The following is a 19,060-nucleotide window of genomic DNA, read 5'->3' as shown; positions in this document are numbered from 1 at the left end:
AGATATTTTTTTTTAATCAGATGAGGTACAAGAATTTAAGATTTTGAAATGACAGGTAAATCTTTTGTCGTTATTACCGACTCTGCGTCGAAAATAACATTATTCATTTTTATTGTGTCTTTGCACAAACAGTATTTTATTTAATATTTTACGCACTTACAACTATAAAGAAAATTTAAGTACAAGGACAGTTTAGGTTCTCTCTATGTTTGAAAATGAGTCGATCAAATAGCACAATAAATTGGTTCTACTAATCATTGATTTATTGCATTCTACGTTAAATAACACGTGCAACTTTTCAATTATAATTATAATAATGCTTAGATTAAATATACATATATATACAATACTATAATTATTACAATACGATTCCGTGGAAGTCTATCATGATGAATATGTACTTTGCAGTGCTTTGGAGTTGTGTATATATGTATATTATGTGTATTATAATTATAGTTTGAGGTATTTACATTAGCCGAGTATGACTAATTTGTTAATGTAATCAAAGGTAGTTGTACCTTGTTTCATTTACATATTATTCGAATGAAACAATACTCACTGTACCATAACGTTTTCAGCACTAAAATAAGTATACATGTGTGTTTTAACATATTTATATTGGAGTATGCAATTTTATCGTACTCTACAATCGTGTAGATTGTGTCAACTATTTCGTGGTTAGAACACACGGTTTTAATAATCATCAATCGGGTATGTTTAAATAGTTATGTATTACACAGGTTTATAATATTATAATTTAGTTACCCGCAAGATGCTTAAGTTCGTTTAATGCAAATCGAAGACACATAAAGTCGCAGTAAACGAGCACAACTACTAAATGTTTAATATTTAAATATTATATAATAAATTACAGGTATACTGTTATTAATTATTGTAATCATCCTATTATATAAAAATGAACGGGCTGCGTTTCAACAATTATAATTTGATAAACGATTATGATGTGTACTACACGAATACAAATTATCGTCAAATTAGTTCAGAGCGTTCACTGTTGGAATGCACCCAAAAAAATATCTTTATTATTGCTTGATAACATTATTTTCTATTCGAATACTAAAGTATGAAATTATTCAAAATATTTTCATTTTTTTTTTTTAATTCATGACAATTCCAGACATGTAATTTTTGTTTTGAATGGTAACGTTGTCATAGATTTTGGCGGTGTCGATTACCAATTTATAACCAATTACCACAAAATAACATTCGTATTTGAAGTTACAATTATTATGCATAAAATTATTTTTTCAGTTTAAATGTATGTAAAGATTTTTAGAATTTTGTGACGTATATTTAGTACTTATACACTTTTTGCTTTTTAGGTATTGTTCAGATTTTTTCACCAAATATTACGCTTAAGGCTAAAATTTAATGATACTCACCAAACTAGACTTACGGTTGTTAAATTTCAAATAATAATAATTTAAATAATTTTTGAATGAAAATTTTTATTATTTTGCATACCTACCTTCAGTTACACTGTAAAATTAAAATATTTGTTTAATTAAAACTAAAGATGATGATGTCGGTCAGTTAATACATGTTTGTATGCTGAAAAACTTCGTTCTACATCAACGGACGTTAAGAGTGTATACTTGAAGTAGATCATGTCATCAGTAATTAAATTTGGAATATTTTCTCTTCTTGTATTACTGCAATCTTGAATTTTAGAGATGTTGGATACAATTTAAAATACATTATTCATCAAAAGAACGATCTTAATTTTAGTTGCAATTGCTTTTCCAATTTAATTTTAGGCGTTATTGATTAATGACGTAGAATTTAAAAATTGTTTTAAGTATTTTATTTTTTCTCATAATAACATTTCAGATATAAGTATAAATCCATAATTAAATTTTGATTAAATTTAAATTGTTTCGAAACTTGGGTTTAAATCTTGTTCTCTTGCGTTTGTAATTGCGATTGAATCATTTTTGTTCAATTCCAGAATCCATTTTTATGTATCGGATGCGGTAAACTTGTATTGGTATGCGACAAGTTTAATCGCAAAAAAAAGACCTTTAATAATAATATAATAATTTTTTTCGAATATTTAAATTTTATTTAAAATGTCCCACATTATATAAAAATTCCTAAATGTGTCCTATAATATGAAAAAACTATGTAAAAATATAAAAAAATTTGTTAAACAAAAATATGCATTTATAGTTAAAAAGTTAAGAATGCTCAAAAATTAAAAATAAAATAAAATTAGTATATTCTGAATGGAACAAATTTTTAGCCATAGTAGATTTTATGGGATCAAAGAAAAAAATGCAAAATCTGTTAACATCCAATCTCTAGTTATGACAATAGCAATAATTCACGTCATAACATTTATGTTACTTCGACGGATGAAATCGTCTCGCCACGTATAAGTCCCTGTTCGATGGAATTAATGTTTTCTTTTTTTCATAATATTTACATGATTTTGGCATTCAAAAATAAAATTTATCTTTAATTATTGCTACATTTTTTTTAACAAATGGACTACATTGTTTATGTGTCTTATCCTATGATTAGACACTTGTGGTATGCTCTTGGCTCCTAGATACCGTATGTGCTGCAATGCTACTGTATATGTCTAGCTGCGGGAGCAGCTGTACATTATAATATTCTTTCGTCTTGTCTTGGAAAGAAAAAGCATTCGGGTTTTTAAAACTCTGTCTGACAAATATGTGTTAGTCTGTTCACTATTCATTATATTTTTTTACAATGTAAAGTTTATTTTTCAGGTGTACGCTTTTTTTTGTTTAATTTTTTATTTACTTTTTTCTTTAGTGAATAAATAGTACTTCGACAGTTTTGTAAAGTTGTTCGATCGACTGAAAATTCAACCATAAATAAAAGTTGACTTTAAAAAATCATCTCTGGTACTTCTCATAAAGTTTTCAGTAGAGCAAAAATGTGGTATAAAAAACCATGAAATATACTGCAATGTTATTTTGATATTTAATACTAATAAAACATGTTTATAGCGTCTAATTAATTATCTTATAAAGGCTGTGTGCATTTTTTTTATCCAAGGATCTGTTAAAAAAAATTCTAAAATTAAAAATTATAATTAAATGTAATTTAATATAAAAATATTGAACTTAATTATACAATGTTTATTACATTATTCCTCTATTACTCCGTTTACTAAACTTCCAAAATATTTAGCCAGCTAGTCATAACATGTAGTGATGAGCAACTAAAATTTAAACTTAAAAAAAATAATTTTTACTTAACGCTCTACTATAGTAATTTAAGGCTTCTTGAAATTATTTATTTTTAAATACTAGAAACTTAATAGATTATCGATGTTACTACAATTTAAAATTAAACAATTTTCTCTGGTGCTATGTTGTTTTATTATGCAACCATGTAATTTGTTTTAATCATTTAAACAAATGTACATGTATGTAATTAAAAACCATTAACCGAAAATAATTTTCATAGCAAATCTTAGTATATGAGTATATACTCGATGTATACTAAATCACTATAAATAGTTACACTGGCATGGACTTACCGAATTATCAACTTTCGTGCTTACCGATGCTCTGGGCCTTTTTTGCTTATTGCCCGAGCCCTGAACGCAATATTCTGATCATTTTCGACCTTTAGAATACCTTAGAACCAAAGGCGTATTTTTACCTACGCAACAGAGCGTTGATGCATATGAATACAAGGAGGTGAAAAGCAATATTGAGTCGTATCAGGCCTTAAGTGTGGAACAAAAATAATTTTTTCTCGTGCCAAATGATTAATTCCGTGACGGTCTTCAATAGTTATTTTTTTTTTCGTACAGTCGATTGATCGTCCTGCAGCTCGCAGTTATGCAGCCATCGACCCCCCCCCCCCCGCGGGTTAATACGTGCACATTCACGTGCTAGTACAGATGACTTATCCACGCACTGTCATACGTGTCGCCGTGGCGACGATCGTTTATATTTTATTTCACAAATTTTATTATCAAACCGTAATCGTTTTTCGCCAATAGTTCTAAAACCGCATACGTATACATATGTGCACACGTTTTCAGGCGTATACGACTAGCGCATTGTTGGTGAAGATGTAATAACCGTTGAAATAAATCTAAAAAATGATACAGTTGTTTATTGTATTATTATTACCTATCTCGTAGGCGTAGTGCTGTAATAATTAGAAACAGAAAACTAAGTGTACCTACTCGATGAGGGCACTTGCATGTGTCATGTCTATATATTTTTTTTTTTTTTTATTCAACCCTATTCTTGATTTATCCACTCTTCCCTGTTACCAGATAACCTATTTAGTTCCATGTAGCTTGATTGTTCAGCATCGAATAGCATTTGCTCGAAAAATGAAGTTTGTGAATGTCCTGGGTTTCTCTTACCTTCAATTTTGTTCTATATACTAGTTAGTTTTCATGCCTCGATATGGGACCAATCATGTTCCATAGTATTCTCTTGATGGTTTTTAGTATTTATCTGCAGTTATTTATTTCACCGAGCATGCTTTCGTTAGTACGATGTTCTATCCGATTCACTCGCTGTACTTTCTCCATAACCGAATTTCAAAGCTTTCGATATACATATACTCACACTCGTACGAATCCCTGCGCGATGGCAGCAAATATAAATTATTTGTTTTTACCATCCCTTAGCAGTAGTTGCACGAATGCCAAGCTAAATCAATCCATCCTGTAATGTTTTATGGTCTCTCCGGCGCTTGACGACGTTGTCGCACTACACACGCACAGCATGTCCTCCCGGAAAAACGATCTCGCTGCCTCTTTCCCTCCCATCTTTTTGATACACGGCGTTATGTCACAGTAGTAGTGTATTTAAGACAGCCGGAAAATGGTGGATCTTCCTCTTAAGCTTATTTTTTTTTTTCCGACAAGTATTTTTTCAAATATAATTCATCACTTTCGTCTAATATGGTTCTTATTGAATACACGACAAAAGTAATTATTATTTTATCAATCTGTTAATTGATTAAATTATACGTTTTACATTTGAATATAAAGATGCCGTTGGTAGAGCAATATAATTAAGTATTAATTTAGTTAGTAGATATCAATCTTCCTAGGAAATATCCTTATGTACGACATCACACGATAGTAGCGATGTGGTGTACAATATATTATTGCGTCATTGTTGGGTTTCTTCCGGTTTTTGTTAGATTTGTAGTAAACAGATATTTTTTTGTACCTACTATATTTCTTTATACTATTCTTACACTAAGATCACCTTACGATGTGAATTTATCATTATAGATGCTATATCATTTTTGCTATTTATTACATTCAAGATATTTATATTATTCTTATTATGTATTACTTATAAATATCAAAGATCTCAAACATAATAACAAAAAGTAATCATTAGAACGGATAATTTTCCTTGTTGCAAAAACACCATGAGCACAATGTTAAACATTATGAATAAAGAGAGACATAGCACTCGATGCTACTTTTGGACATGATTTTACTTCGTCGTTAAATAAACCGGTAGGATAGATTACTATACTAACCTATCTGGCTATTAGTAAGTTTCATCTCTGTAAATAATTATTACTTCGTGTACTCCTGTAGTCTCGTATATGTACGAATGACAGCTATGGTCGATCCCCCTCTACCACCCAGAAATTAATTTCCAGTTTTAGTTCTGCATCAGCAAACCCAAATTACGGTGTACATTTAAATTTACAAAGCAGATGTAATACAATAATCCACGAAGGCCATCTCCATTCGAAGGTAATTTATTTCTAGTAATTTGATTGCTATTGTCCACATCGATTATTGTATACAATATAAAATCCATACAAACCTATAATGTATAATATATATATATATTTGTTTTAAATGTTTTCTTAATTTTATAAAAATTTTTGTTAAAAAAAATATCTTATAATTTTTTTTATAGCAAATACAGATGCTATATCAATGGTTACGTAAATTTTTTTTCTAATTTTGAAATTTAAAAAACTAAACGCAAAAAAACCAATATTCACCCATATCCATATTATTTTAACCCCCTCGAGGCATGTGAAAGGGTTAACTTATCATACTCTATATTCACCATAAATATTTATTTACTTTATAGAATACAATTTGTAGTCTACTCCGCATCAAATTGTTCAAGTCAAAAAATAAAGACCACTCTATTAAATATAATATGTGTGTATTCCATAATGAATCCAACAGAAAACTTATATATAAAAAAGGTGTTTCTCTTTCGCCATTATCTTTCTCCGATTTTTTTCCCATGATTGTCGTATTTTATAATGAAAACGTCTGACGAGCAATAAGAATTTAATGTTTTTTACTTTTGACCTACGATTTCTCAACACATTTCGGCTAATCGCGAGTTACGTTAAATTGTTAACATACGAATTCTACTGAATATAATATTATACAGCGTATAGAAAATATTATATATGATAGTTATGATATTGATATTTTTCTTCTGTTTTTACTTCTGTTATTGCTTCAGGATTACGCCAATATTATATAATATATATGTAATGCACTATAATACATACTAATACATACTTTTATGTGGACGTATGTAAGCTTTATGGGCACAGTGTAGCCTGACAAGTTAAATATTAATAATTTTTCTAATGTTTTACCTATAAAAAAACCTAAAATAGAGTTGGGGGAAAGACTAAGGAGAAAAAGAAAAGAAAAAGTATATTCTAAGTACACATACATGTTCCAAAATGCAGATCTGAAAAATGTATAGAAGAAAATAGTGTAGGTATGAATCACCATGTACAAAATCAAAAAAAATACGGGTAGTTGAAAATAATACGTATACGCAGGATCTGAATAAGAAAAAAAAAATAGAAAAATATTAACTCAAAGAGAAAAACAATTTTACCGACACCCTTATATTTATTTATTACTTTTTTTTTTTTTTAATACGACTGTTTCAAAATTGACTTTACCCGTTACCTGGAAATAATATTGTATTTGTTTTGTCTTTATTTTCCAAATTACTTTTTTCCGTCTTCGTTTTGTTTTTTCAGCAGCTGCCTCGCATTTTCCTCAGGCGTTCGTCTCTGCAATACACACTATATTACTATAGTACTTAAACCTATATCAAATGAGTACATTTATAACAAAACATTTTATGGAACAGAGTAAAATAACTAAATTAAAATTTTGGTAACTAGAATCACTTAACCATTTATTATGTTCACAACACGATATAAATTATAATACACTCGTATAACTCTCCGTCGTCTAATGTCAAATGCCAATATTAACCCTTCTTTCATATTTCATTAATTTTTTCTCAGTACATTTGCATTAGTTTTAATTAATATTCTTGTAAATTCTATATTTATCTACGTTTAAGTCACATAAATTGTACTTTACCAAGGGCATCGCTCGTTTATACCAATAATAAATATATAAATATTTATGTTCAAAACTATTTATGGCAACATTTGTTTTTGCAAACGAACAAAAACCTAAACCAGCCGACTTAAATCGAAGTTTAATTTCAACTGCCTTTGCTTGGTTAACCTTCACCCTCAATGGCCTTCCACCTACTATATTTATTCGATAATGATTATCTAAAGTAAATTAGTAGTGATCTTAAAAAAATTGTGATCCTAATAACATTTGTGATACTAGTATATAATTTGTATACCTGATTTTTCTTGCACTCGATTATATTTCAATGGTGAATGAAAGAGTTCAATTTTTTAACCAAAAAATATACCTATAATATTATTATTATTTATAATTTCTTGTATATAATCATATGTGCACATGTATTTGCTGCGTGAAAGACTTTAATGTAAATTTAATATTCAAATTTTTGAATACAGAATAAATAAGTACCTAATAAAAAAAATGCTAATAAATTTGTTAGGAACATAACAAAAAAAAAAAAAAGAATTATTAAATAAATGAGATAAAGATAACAGATAAAAATTTGTTCTAATCACTTTTGACTACTTTCAGTGCACATTTAAAAAATTACTTTTTGTATCTTTATATAAATATATGTATTTCTATTTGTAGTTATTGTTTATTTATTTTATTAAGTAAATATTTGCTCCTTATTAGAGTCAAGCTATTGTCACTGAATAGTGATGAATATACATATATAAATGCATATTGTATATCATATTATACTGTACAAAAAGTTCACGGGATGAATCGAGTCCGAAAGACAACCGTAGTCACGAATTTTCATTTCATATTTACTTTTTATTTTTTTTCCATCTCAGTTAAACGACCATGGCGAGGAGAAGTATTGTTTCGCAAAGTTGTCGAAAAAGTATAAAGTAATATTCGTAAGTCCATCGTACATAGTTTTGCAGACCGATGGGATGAGGATGTAAAGGTCAAGTAAGATCTGTTAACTATTTCCAGCAATAAATTGTTATTATTTTGATTGTTTTTGCTGTTGTTATTGTTGTAATTTTTGGTATACACGGTGGTGTATGAGTAGGTAAGTTTGATCTGGATAGACGTTTTTACCAGCTCGTGCGAATTGATTACCACTACGGTTTGAAACTTTTCCATCTTCCGCGTCGAGAGATGGTGTATTATTTATATATATAATTTCACAGGCGATCATCAATTTCATCCGGTAATGCCACCGGTGCATTTTGCTTACCTACATAAATAGGTACTTCGGTGGCAAGCGGAACGAATAAGAATTTAAAGGGGAAAAAAGAAAAAAAATGAAATTTTCTTCGACGTCACTACCATTATTATAATAATACAATAATAATAATTATTATTTTTATAATTATTATTATTATTATTATAACTATTAGTAATAGCAAGTCGTACTTGTGCTGATTCTCATGTCAAAAAATACGAAACATGAAATTTAATAGTGGCGTGGCGCGATACATTATTTAGTGAAGATACAATATCACCAAATATATTTTATCTCTCTATGTACCTCTCTCAATGGTTTGCCAAACTGATGAAATAACGAATAACACTAATGTTTTAGAAAATAATTTTTATTTTATAAAACGTAATTGAACGTATAATCAATAACGTTGGCAGCCGGTCGTGACGATTTCATTAAAAGACTAGTCGAATTGCCCAGCCTCGCTTAGCATATTATTTTAAACAATAACAATGATTAATTCGATGCGGAAAAAATAAGAAGTTCTAATAAGATAAAAGTTAAATATCGTCGTATATGCTAATGATATTTGTTTTTATTCATTAGTACTGTACTAATTTACATGTATCTCAATTGGTTAATACGAATATAAACATAATAAATAAAATACTATTTTTCTTAGGTAACTAAATATTTAAAAAATAATTATTCATCCAGTCCAACACGGGTTCAACTCTTCGGAATACGATTTTAAAATATCCTGTGTGCACCTATATAGTAAATATATTCCCTTGTTATTTTAAATTAATCAAAATGATAGTCCTGCGTGAGTGGTATTCGAATTTTTTATTTGTAGATTAATTACAATAATAATACCACTAACAAATATTAATTAAACATGATTTTACTTGATCATGGCTTGAATTTAATGTTAATTTGTTCGTTTAGAATATACCTATAACGTTTTATGACTGAATCTGTAAGCAACAATTAAGTTGTTTACATGCGCATAACGGCAATAGGATATATGATGAAAACGCACGTATTATGATAACATAAGTACTATTCCTCATATTAGCATATTATATACTTTTTGTTTCGTACCTCACGGTAGTAGTGGACTTTCTTAAGAATGTCGTGGTGGACGAAGTAGTCTGTTTTTCTTTTTTTTTTTTTTTTGTTACTCTTGGGTTTCCAAGTCCAAATGAAACGTAATATGATAAAAACGATGGTAAATTCGAGGATTGCAACCACATGTTGCATTACATACTTTGTTAGAAAAACTTCTAAAGTTCTGTTAAAATGTGGTCAGAGTAGGTATCGAATTATATGAAATGGAAGAATTTCTAAAGTCAGTACTCCAGTTGAGCGCAATAATACTCATCGTCTATGTGGTTTTTTTCTGGTGATTTAAAATAAAATCTCTATTATTGTCATTAAAAAAATAGACGAGTGCTCAAACAAAGCCGAGAATGACTAAGCAACAATAACATTGTTTTTGTAATAAAGAAGAATAATTGTTCTCCTGCGATGCTAAGAAAATAATATACGATTACTAGAATTGAGTACAAAAAAAAGGAAAATGATTGACGAAGCGCTATAAAATTAAAACCGAAACGGGTCTTTGGAATAAAAAAAAAAAACAATCAATGGCATAAATGATAGTAATACGTATGTAATCGAGAGAAAATAGTAGATTTTACATCAGATTCTTGATTGCTTTATATCACTAAAGTTATACGTTCTATAAAAAATGCAAAAGCCGGTTAAGATAACGAGGTGTACATAATAATATGTACACGTATGGTATCAAATATTAATAACCTACTACGTAGGCGTACTCATATTATACCATAAATCATTTCGCTCGGTAATTTTTTTTTTATCGTGTAAGATAAATTTGATATTGGATTTCCAAGCAGTTTAATTTTAACGGATTATTAAAAACCTTCATAAAACCTTTAACATTCAACTTTCATACATTTATAGCAAACTAATTGCATTTGATATGAAATCGCTATTGTTTCCAAGTCACAGCATAATTCTCGAAAAAATTGTTATTGATCTAGAAATATATAAAAATATAGAATAAAAATCATTGATAGCTTAACTTAGTTAAAATATAATTGAGTTACGAGAAAAGTTTTTTGAACAAATATAATGGATAGTTAGCGTCAAGTCTGTAATGGAAAAAAATATATATGAAATTAACACAAATAATAACAGTGTACAAAATGTGAGTAAAAAGAAAAAAGAAAATTGATGACATATTTGTAACAATTTTCTCGAAGGCATCTATTGCTATTGAGTTATCTTCAAATAATTTTCTATACACATATTACACCCGAAAAATAAAATTGAATTAAAAAAAAGTAAAAAGATAACAGCTAAAGCACTTCACTTTGTAATAAAAAATATTATACTTATATTTCAGGAAAGCAGTCTTATTTTTTTTTTTTAAAACGTAAATGTGAATTTCTATTCCATTTATTTGATTTACACGTGTAAAATGTATTTGCAGATTTATATACATTGAAGAAATTCATTAGTAATTGTAACATTGGCATTTTATATATCAGAAATAAATAATTAAAAATAGCTTAGTTCAATCACTAAATAATACAAAATATTTTAATTTAGACTGAACAAATATTTAAATATAGTTCGTTATAATCTTTATGGTAATGAAATTCATAGTATGATTATTTTTCTTATATTTTATCAGTACTATTGTAATAAAATAAAACATTTAAAGAAAACAATGCATTTTAATTCAAAAAAATATATTATTTTTTAAATAAAATGCAATTATAAGTGGTTAATCTGCGAAATACTTTGCAAAATAAATCTTAAAGTAAAATACTAAAATAACAACTTTCAAACTGTACGAAAATAATCAAATAATGATATTGTCTACAGATATTTTTAAATGGAAATAGCGATACACTTTTTGGGCAATTTAGGTAAGATAGGATTTGAGAGTTCACCTACTCTCCTTGTCATTAATTTTATAAATATATTTCCAGCATTTAAAATATATAATATATAATAATAACACATAAATAGTGTTAAGCTGCTGTAGCATCGCCGGGAAATAACATGGGATTAAAATCTATAGTGATTATAAAAATATAATGTTAGACGAGAGTCACCACAATGTATCATGATGACAATCAAAAAAATAGAACGGAATACTTCTGCCGCTTATGTTTAAACATAAACATAACTCATAAAGAGGAGAGGAGCTATTTTACTGCTATGGGCAGCGAATGATTATAATAATTCCAAAATAATATATTTTGTGTTGGATTTTAATAAGTATTTGTACCTCGTATGTGTTCTGTTTTAATTGGCTATACTATGTGTAAACGTCACGGTGAAATTTTAATCGTAATAATTAGGGAACGGATTTAAATTTACTAAAAAATTAAAAATATTTAAATATATATTTGTTTATTACTTTATAAATATTTATTTATAATATTGAAGTATTGAAATTAAAAATAAGATAAAATTCAATATAATTTATAAATAATACATAAAACAAAAATAAAAATTCTAATTTTGAAATTATATCAGTTAAAAATCAAAAATTAGCGGAAATAAGTGCTAAATAGTTTTGCTAAAAAATTTCTTGAAATTTGTACCTACTTCCTAGATAAGATATTGTACAGACTTAATCATATATTTTCGTCCATCATAAAATACTAAAATAAAAATGGAATTTTTATAATAATACAGATTACGCATATTTATTAGTAAAATATTTCATTATTATTTATTTATTTGTAAAATATTTAAAAATATTTAAAATAAAATTAGCATCAGTTCATTCAAAATGAAATGAAACGTACATATATATCAAAAACTTTCCGATATTAAAACTACATAAAAATATTTATTTAAATTAAAATCCGTTCCCTAGTAATAATAAATGCACCATTTTCGGTGTAGCACACTCGAAATTTAATCCCTACGTGTCAGGGGCGGACTGAGTTAATATTTCAGGCCGGGAATTTTTTTTTGCCAGGCCAAAAAATTAATAGGGGACCAACGATTTGGTCATAAGTGTGCAAAATAAAAAAAAAAATAATAATGATAAAAAACCTTTATTATTTAAAAAAAAATTTCAAAATTTTATGTAAGATATATGAAACCACACATAATATATAAGATATTTTTTTATAGATACAGTGTATACAAATTAATATAATACCTATATATTAAAATTAACTCTTAAAGTACTTCCTTTTTTTACATAATTAGGTCTTTTTTTATAACTTCACTAGTTTCCCCAATTCTGTCGATTATAATATCGTCATCTAATGATACTAATGTTCGCTTTTCCACGGACATCAACATAAACGCTTCCAAATGCTCATTAGTTAGAGTATTTCGTAATCGATTTTTTATGAATTTTAGAGTTGAAAATGACCTCTCACATGCTACTTGTGTTACCTGTAGAGTTGAAAGATAATTATAAGCCAAAGAAAAATTTGTATACGCATTACTATATAAATTGTATTTTACTAATAACTTTAAACAGCAACAAGCACAATTTTTGCATGTTTTACAGGTCATATTTAATCCGGCAGTTTCTTCAGCTTCTTGATATTCATCTTCTGAATCGAAATTTTCAAAATCATATTCGTCTTCAACTGATTTTTTTAAGTTATCCCAATTATTACCAAAACTTACTAATTCTTCTCTTAATTTTTGATAGAATTCTTCCAAATTATCACTGACTGTAAATCAGATTAAATTTTTAGAGAGAGCTTTCAAGGCTGTTTTTGGTAAACCATGTTTAAAACTATTAAAGTTGACTGGGGATAGAAGTGATAAATCCATGTATAAAGGACTATTGTTTACAAATCTTGAATTCATACTTTCAACTATTCTATCCATCACCTGATTATGAACTTCAACAGTATATTTTTGTTTCGCATCATTAATTGGGTCATCGTTTAATAATTCATCAGTCATTCGTTTTCTTTTCTTTAATCGTTTGATTTCGAATTGTTCTTGAAGATAAATTGCATTATCCAAATCTTGCAATTCTAGTTGATTATTTACCCATTCGACAAATGTATCACTTTTAGCTATAATATTTTCCATATCTCTTTGGTACTTAACTATTTGACTCAGTGCAGATTTTACCATTAGTTGACATTTCAGAAGGTCTAATCCACTGGTTTGTAGATATCTAGATAGTGGGCCCGTTATACTAAAAACATTCATAAATATGTGTGCTGTCAAAATAGTCTCATACTTTAATAGTAAATCTAAATAATTGTTTGCTTTTGCTCTTATATCAGGTTTAAATTTTTCCCCTTGAACAACTTTAGTGAAAGCAATTATCAAGTCTACATATATAGAACTTTTTGGATCTCCAAATGTTCCGAAAATTCTCTCAACAGCAGTCTGTTTTGATGACCATCTAGTTTCCCCAATGGTTTGAAGACGCTTATTTCGACTGTTATCTGAATTTGTCTTGCTAACTTCATTCCAAATATCCATCCTCAAATATGATTCTTTGAAAAATACCGCACAACTATTTAATAAAGTAAAAAATGATGTTACTTGGACAGGATTTCTTGTTGTATCGCAAATAACAAGATTTAAAACGTGACTATGACACCAAACATGAACTTGTTCAGGCGATAATTTACTTAAATGTGAAGTGAAACCATTATATACTCCTCGCATATTGGACGCTCCATCAGTAGAATTTCTTATACATTTCGTTAAATCCAAGCCAACAGAAATCAATTCCTCTTTTAGCAGTTCAGCCATACTTTTACCACTTGAATTATGAACACACTTTACAGCAATTAATTTTTCATTAATTGTACCGTGAAAAACGTATCTAATAACTATTGAACATTGATCTATTACTGAAACATCTTGGGTAGTATCAATAAGAACAGAAAAGAATGAAGCATTTTGGACTTCGGTAGCAATTGTACGTTTAATGTTTGATGCTATTTCATTTATAACGACTTGAACCGTATTTTTGGATAAATAAGTTAAAAAGCTTCCACGGCCTCTCGTATTTTGTTTTTGTTTCTTTTCACTTTTATTGATGATAGTATTGAAGTGTTCGCAAATGATAGGATCATATTTATTTCTTTTACCTCTATAGCTTAAGCCTCTTTTTCCGATTAATTTTATAACAGCGATAATTCTTTCAAAAATTTGCCGATTTTTTTTATATTTTGTAAATTTGAAAATAACAGTGAATCTATATCTTTGTTTTGAGTTTTTAGGAAATAAGATTCGGAAGAGAGTGAATGAACTATGCTACTCTCATGCTCCTTGATTCGTTGATGAACATGTTTCCAATCAGATACCCCCTTAGTAAATTAATTCGATTCAGAAGCAAAAGCCGAACAAACTAAACAAAATAGTTGTTTTGATGATTCATCAAATGTTAGCCATACACTATTTGTTCCGTTTTCTCGAAGAAAAATCTTATTTGAATTGAATGGGAGGCTGGGATCTTTTGGTTGACAAGGGTGGTACTTGAAGAAATGAGATAAAACAGTTGAACTTGGCTTTATAAACTTATTAAATACTACTGGAGGACTTTCAGATGTCGAACATAGAACTTCTAAAAAAAAGGACAAATTTCATATAATCATATCGAGTTCATGAAATAAGTAACGTTATGGCTTAATGTGTTGATTAATAATTATAAATAAAAATAACATTGAAAATGCTTCTGATATTGGATATATAAATAAATTACTTAAGTTATAATATAAAAATTAATACACTTAAGCGCAACAACCAGATAAATCCATGCTCCCCTCAACTTTGACAAACAAATAGTATCCCCAAATTATTTTTTTTATTCAAAGTTTACAATATTGTGAATAATTATACAAATAATAATAAACAAACTAGAACAAAATTATTTTTAACAAGTATTTAGTCACTAAAAAGAATTTTCTTTGCCCTGGACAGTTTCAAAAAGTGGATTTATCTAGTTTTTGCAACAAGCCCTTCAATTGAAAATTAAAGTAATTCCCACCATATTACGCCGCTACGATGGGTTAATATTACATACTAATTTAGCTTTCACATGTATTTGTTAGTATTTATTTTTGTTATTAAAATGTATCACTCGTATGATGACCATGGTGGTAGTTACTTACCAGAATTAGAATCAACTATGTCATCATTTTCAGACATTGATATGTTTTCAGTATTTTCATGAAAGGAAGTACCTATCAATATTTTCAAAGACAATTACATAAAAATCATAAATAGGAAAAAGGAAAAAGAAACTAATAAACAATATAAAATTATTTAAATTTACTACATAATACATAATATATTATGCATACCTGAGCTTAGTTCTTCAGTTTTAACGGGATTTTCACTATTTTGTTTTTCATAATATGCTGAATTAAAAAATAAATTAATTTTTTTACAATTCTTGCTTGATTCTAAAAGAAGTTTTTTATTTTTTTCACGTTCTCTAGCAGCACCACCAGCACGTTTTTTATCCTCTGAATTCATTTTAAATAATATTTAATAAATTCAAAACACCTTTGTGGAAGACTTTAATGTATAATGTTTCTATAACATTATAGTATAAGTACAGACAATACAGTTAACTATAATATTGTATAATTTAACGTAAACAAAATAAAATAAAATACGGAGACCACCTATTTACATTACATTACAGCAATGTTTTTGCTATCTGCGGACTGCGATTAGTGCGAGTATCAGCGCTTTGTGTGTCGTGTGGCGGCGACGCGCCGACATGACGCGCGACGGCGGTACAAGTATAAATATAAATATATAATAATATAATAGTTTATAATTTATAAATAAATCACTAAACAAGCTGTTCGGCTTATCGCTTATATTATATATTTATATCTGTGTATATATTTCGTACATGGGTACAGACTACAGACGGTACATCGTATAAATTGTTATCGATTAATATAATATTTAAAATCACACGATTAATAATAATAGTAATACCTACCATATGCATTATGTTTATTATATTTTTATGTTTATTCGTATACTATATTTTTAATTTCTAAAATATTATCAGGCCATTTAATCTATTATTGTACCAGGCCACCGGGATTTGTCCCGGTGTCCCGTCAGGCCAGTCCGCCCCTGCTACGTGTATACTTGGAATTTTTCCTTTTACAAAATTTATATGCATAATAAATTACAAGGAAAATTAGGGAAAATTAACTAATTATTTTTAACTCATTAAGTTTATTTAATCAAGAGATATGTAAGTAAAGTTTTGTTAAGATTAAGTTTTAAAAGTTAATTAGAAAAAAAAAATAACAAAGTTAAAAATAAATAACTTATTATTATTAATATATATATATATATGTGCGAAAAATATATTTTTAATATCTGAAAAAGAATTTACTTAACATGACTAGACTATGTTTAATTGATAAGTAGTAGCATGTCATGAATAACATAATAACTCGTGAAGTTAACATAACATAGTACGTACATAGTACATAGTTACGTCACATATAGTGACGTAACATGAAAAACAAATTAACTCGATACCTAAGCAATTTAACTTTTTAGTCGAACTTTGACCTTTTACCTGGTTGATACTCAAATTCAATGTATTAGACTTGTAATGGAAATTAAAAAATGTTAATAACACCATTTCCGTCAATTTATAAAACATTTTACCGTTCACTCAAACCACCAATCTAATAATGATCGAGCGCTGTCGTAGTCATTATCTACACGAATAAATATATTTTAATCACGTTTTATTTTTGTTCGCAGAAAATGGACCTCAACCGAGACGGAGTTGTGTCGTTCGAAGAGTTTATGGAGACCTGTAAAAACGACGAGAACATCACACGTGCAATGATCTCAATGTAGACGAGATAAAACGTATAATTAATGTTATACGTTGTTCGTAGGGCGTCGTTCGGGGAGGGGGGAAATCTAAATACAGCCTCTTCTTTGATGAAATGACTGTGAGAATTAAACTTCAGGTACCCCCGAACAACGCATAGAATTCATAATACCATAATTATTATCATTATTATTTTTTTTTTCTAACAAAATCATGCAACGAAAAAAAATTGTTTGTTTTTAGTATTTGTATTTATGTATGTTTTTCTTTCAAGCGCAATCGCTCTTGTAAGATTTAATTTTCCAATCATAATCGGGGATAGAAAGTGAATTATAAAATTGCAATTTACACCCGTACCATAGGCACTGAGCTGTGCATATAATTCATACGTATACAATACACAGTCGGTACACAATTATTTATTCGAAATAAAAATATATCGAATTCCGAAAAAAAAATTAAATTCTGTGTCAAAATACCACTCAATGTGGTTCCAAGTTAAAGCCTTTACATAATCGTCTATAAACACACGCTGAACGTACACGTGTAAATCATATTAATTTAGATGTTTACGCGTAACACAATATATATCGATGGAACATTATAATGTTTACGAGCACGTGAGGAATCGTACTCGTACACCATTACACTTATAGTATTTTGTTAACCGTTTATTGACAAACATCTGGACGACTCCGGAGGAACAGGGTAAAAAAAAGAATACACATAACATGTTAAATGGTTTCTCACATAATCGATGTGGTCGTCGTCGACGTCGTCGTATCATTATATACGACACCGTCTATAACAATAATTCAAATATAAATAAATATATTGTACTTTATGCTTATGATATCATATGAGTACTTTCGATGTGAAATTTTTAAGGTAAATTATTAATATTACTATTGTAATTAGACATTTAAATACACGATTTTGATTTTTACAATGCGGTAAAAGTGTTAATAAATATACATACAGCATATATATCAATCATAAAGATTGAAAAAATAATTACATATGATTGGAATTTAAATATTTAAAGTAAACACTTTATACAACAATGAATATGTAAACGATTTATCATATTGAACCTGAAATATGTTATGAAAATTAATTAATATTCGAGAATAAATAAAAATTTAAAATTGTATAAATGTCTAACACATAATTCTTAATGTTAAAAATAAAATGTATAACCAATGGATATTGAACGTTTATCAAATATTTTAATTTGTTTTAAATATTTATTAAATATTGATTAAATATATCTTTGCTGTGTGGGTTTATATTTATATATATATATATATTATATTAATATTGTACACCGTTTATAAGAATAGCAGTATATGCAATTACAACACTAATAATTGTTGTAGATGGCAAATTATAACTTCTTATTTTTTTTCACTTTCCACGAAGATACAGTAATATAATAAACTTATTAATATGTGTACAATACACACTTACATAATATTATGATTTCTACGGATTATGTTATATTATTGTATACGATGATGTATTATCCTAAGATTTTACCAGGGTTATTGGCATTGTACATAATATATTGTTATCATTGTATTTCCTTAAGCGA

At 27.9% G+C, this 19,060-nt stretch overlaps 1 protein-coding gene across 1 annotated transcript; it reads right to left on the bottom strand.

Annotated features, from left to right (window-relative positions):
- Positions 1-12,851: 12,851 nt before the first annotated feature.
- Positions 12,852-16,013, bottom strand: LOC112692471. The gene is made up of 7 exons (XM_025567146.1): positions 15,947-16,013; positions 15,755-15,826; positions 15,038-15,207; positions 14,832-14,950; positions 13,397-14,748; positions 13,128-13,342; positions 12,852-13,055 (listed from the first exon to the last, which is right to left on the bottom strand). The coding sequence occupies exons 2-7, from the start codon at positions 15,789-15,791 to the stop codon at positions 12,852-12,854; spliced, it is 2,097 nt and encodes a 698-aa protein (XP_025422931.1). The 5' UTR covers positions 15,792-15,826; positions 15,947-16,013.
- Positions 16,014-19,060: the final 3,047 nt, after the last annotated feature.

The sequence above is a fragment of the Sipha flava genome, unplaced genomic scaffold (assembly GCF_003268045.1).
Source record: "Sipha flava isolate LNK unplaced genomic scaffold, YSA_version1 73_pilon_pilon, whole genome shotgun sequence".
Lineage (NCBI taxonomy): Eukaryota > Metazoa > Arthropoda > Insecta > Hemiptera > Aphididae > Sipha > Sipha flava.
The sequence above is the reverse complement of the archived record's forward strand: the minus strand, read 5'-3'. Positions and strand labels throughout refer to the sequence as shown.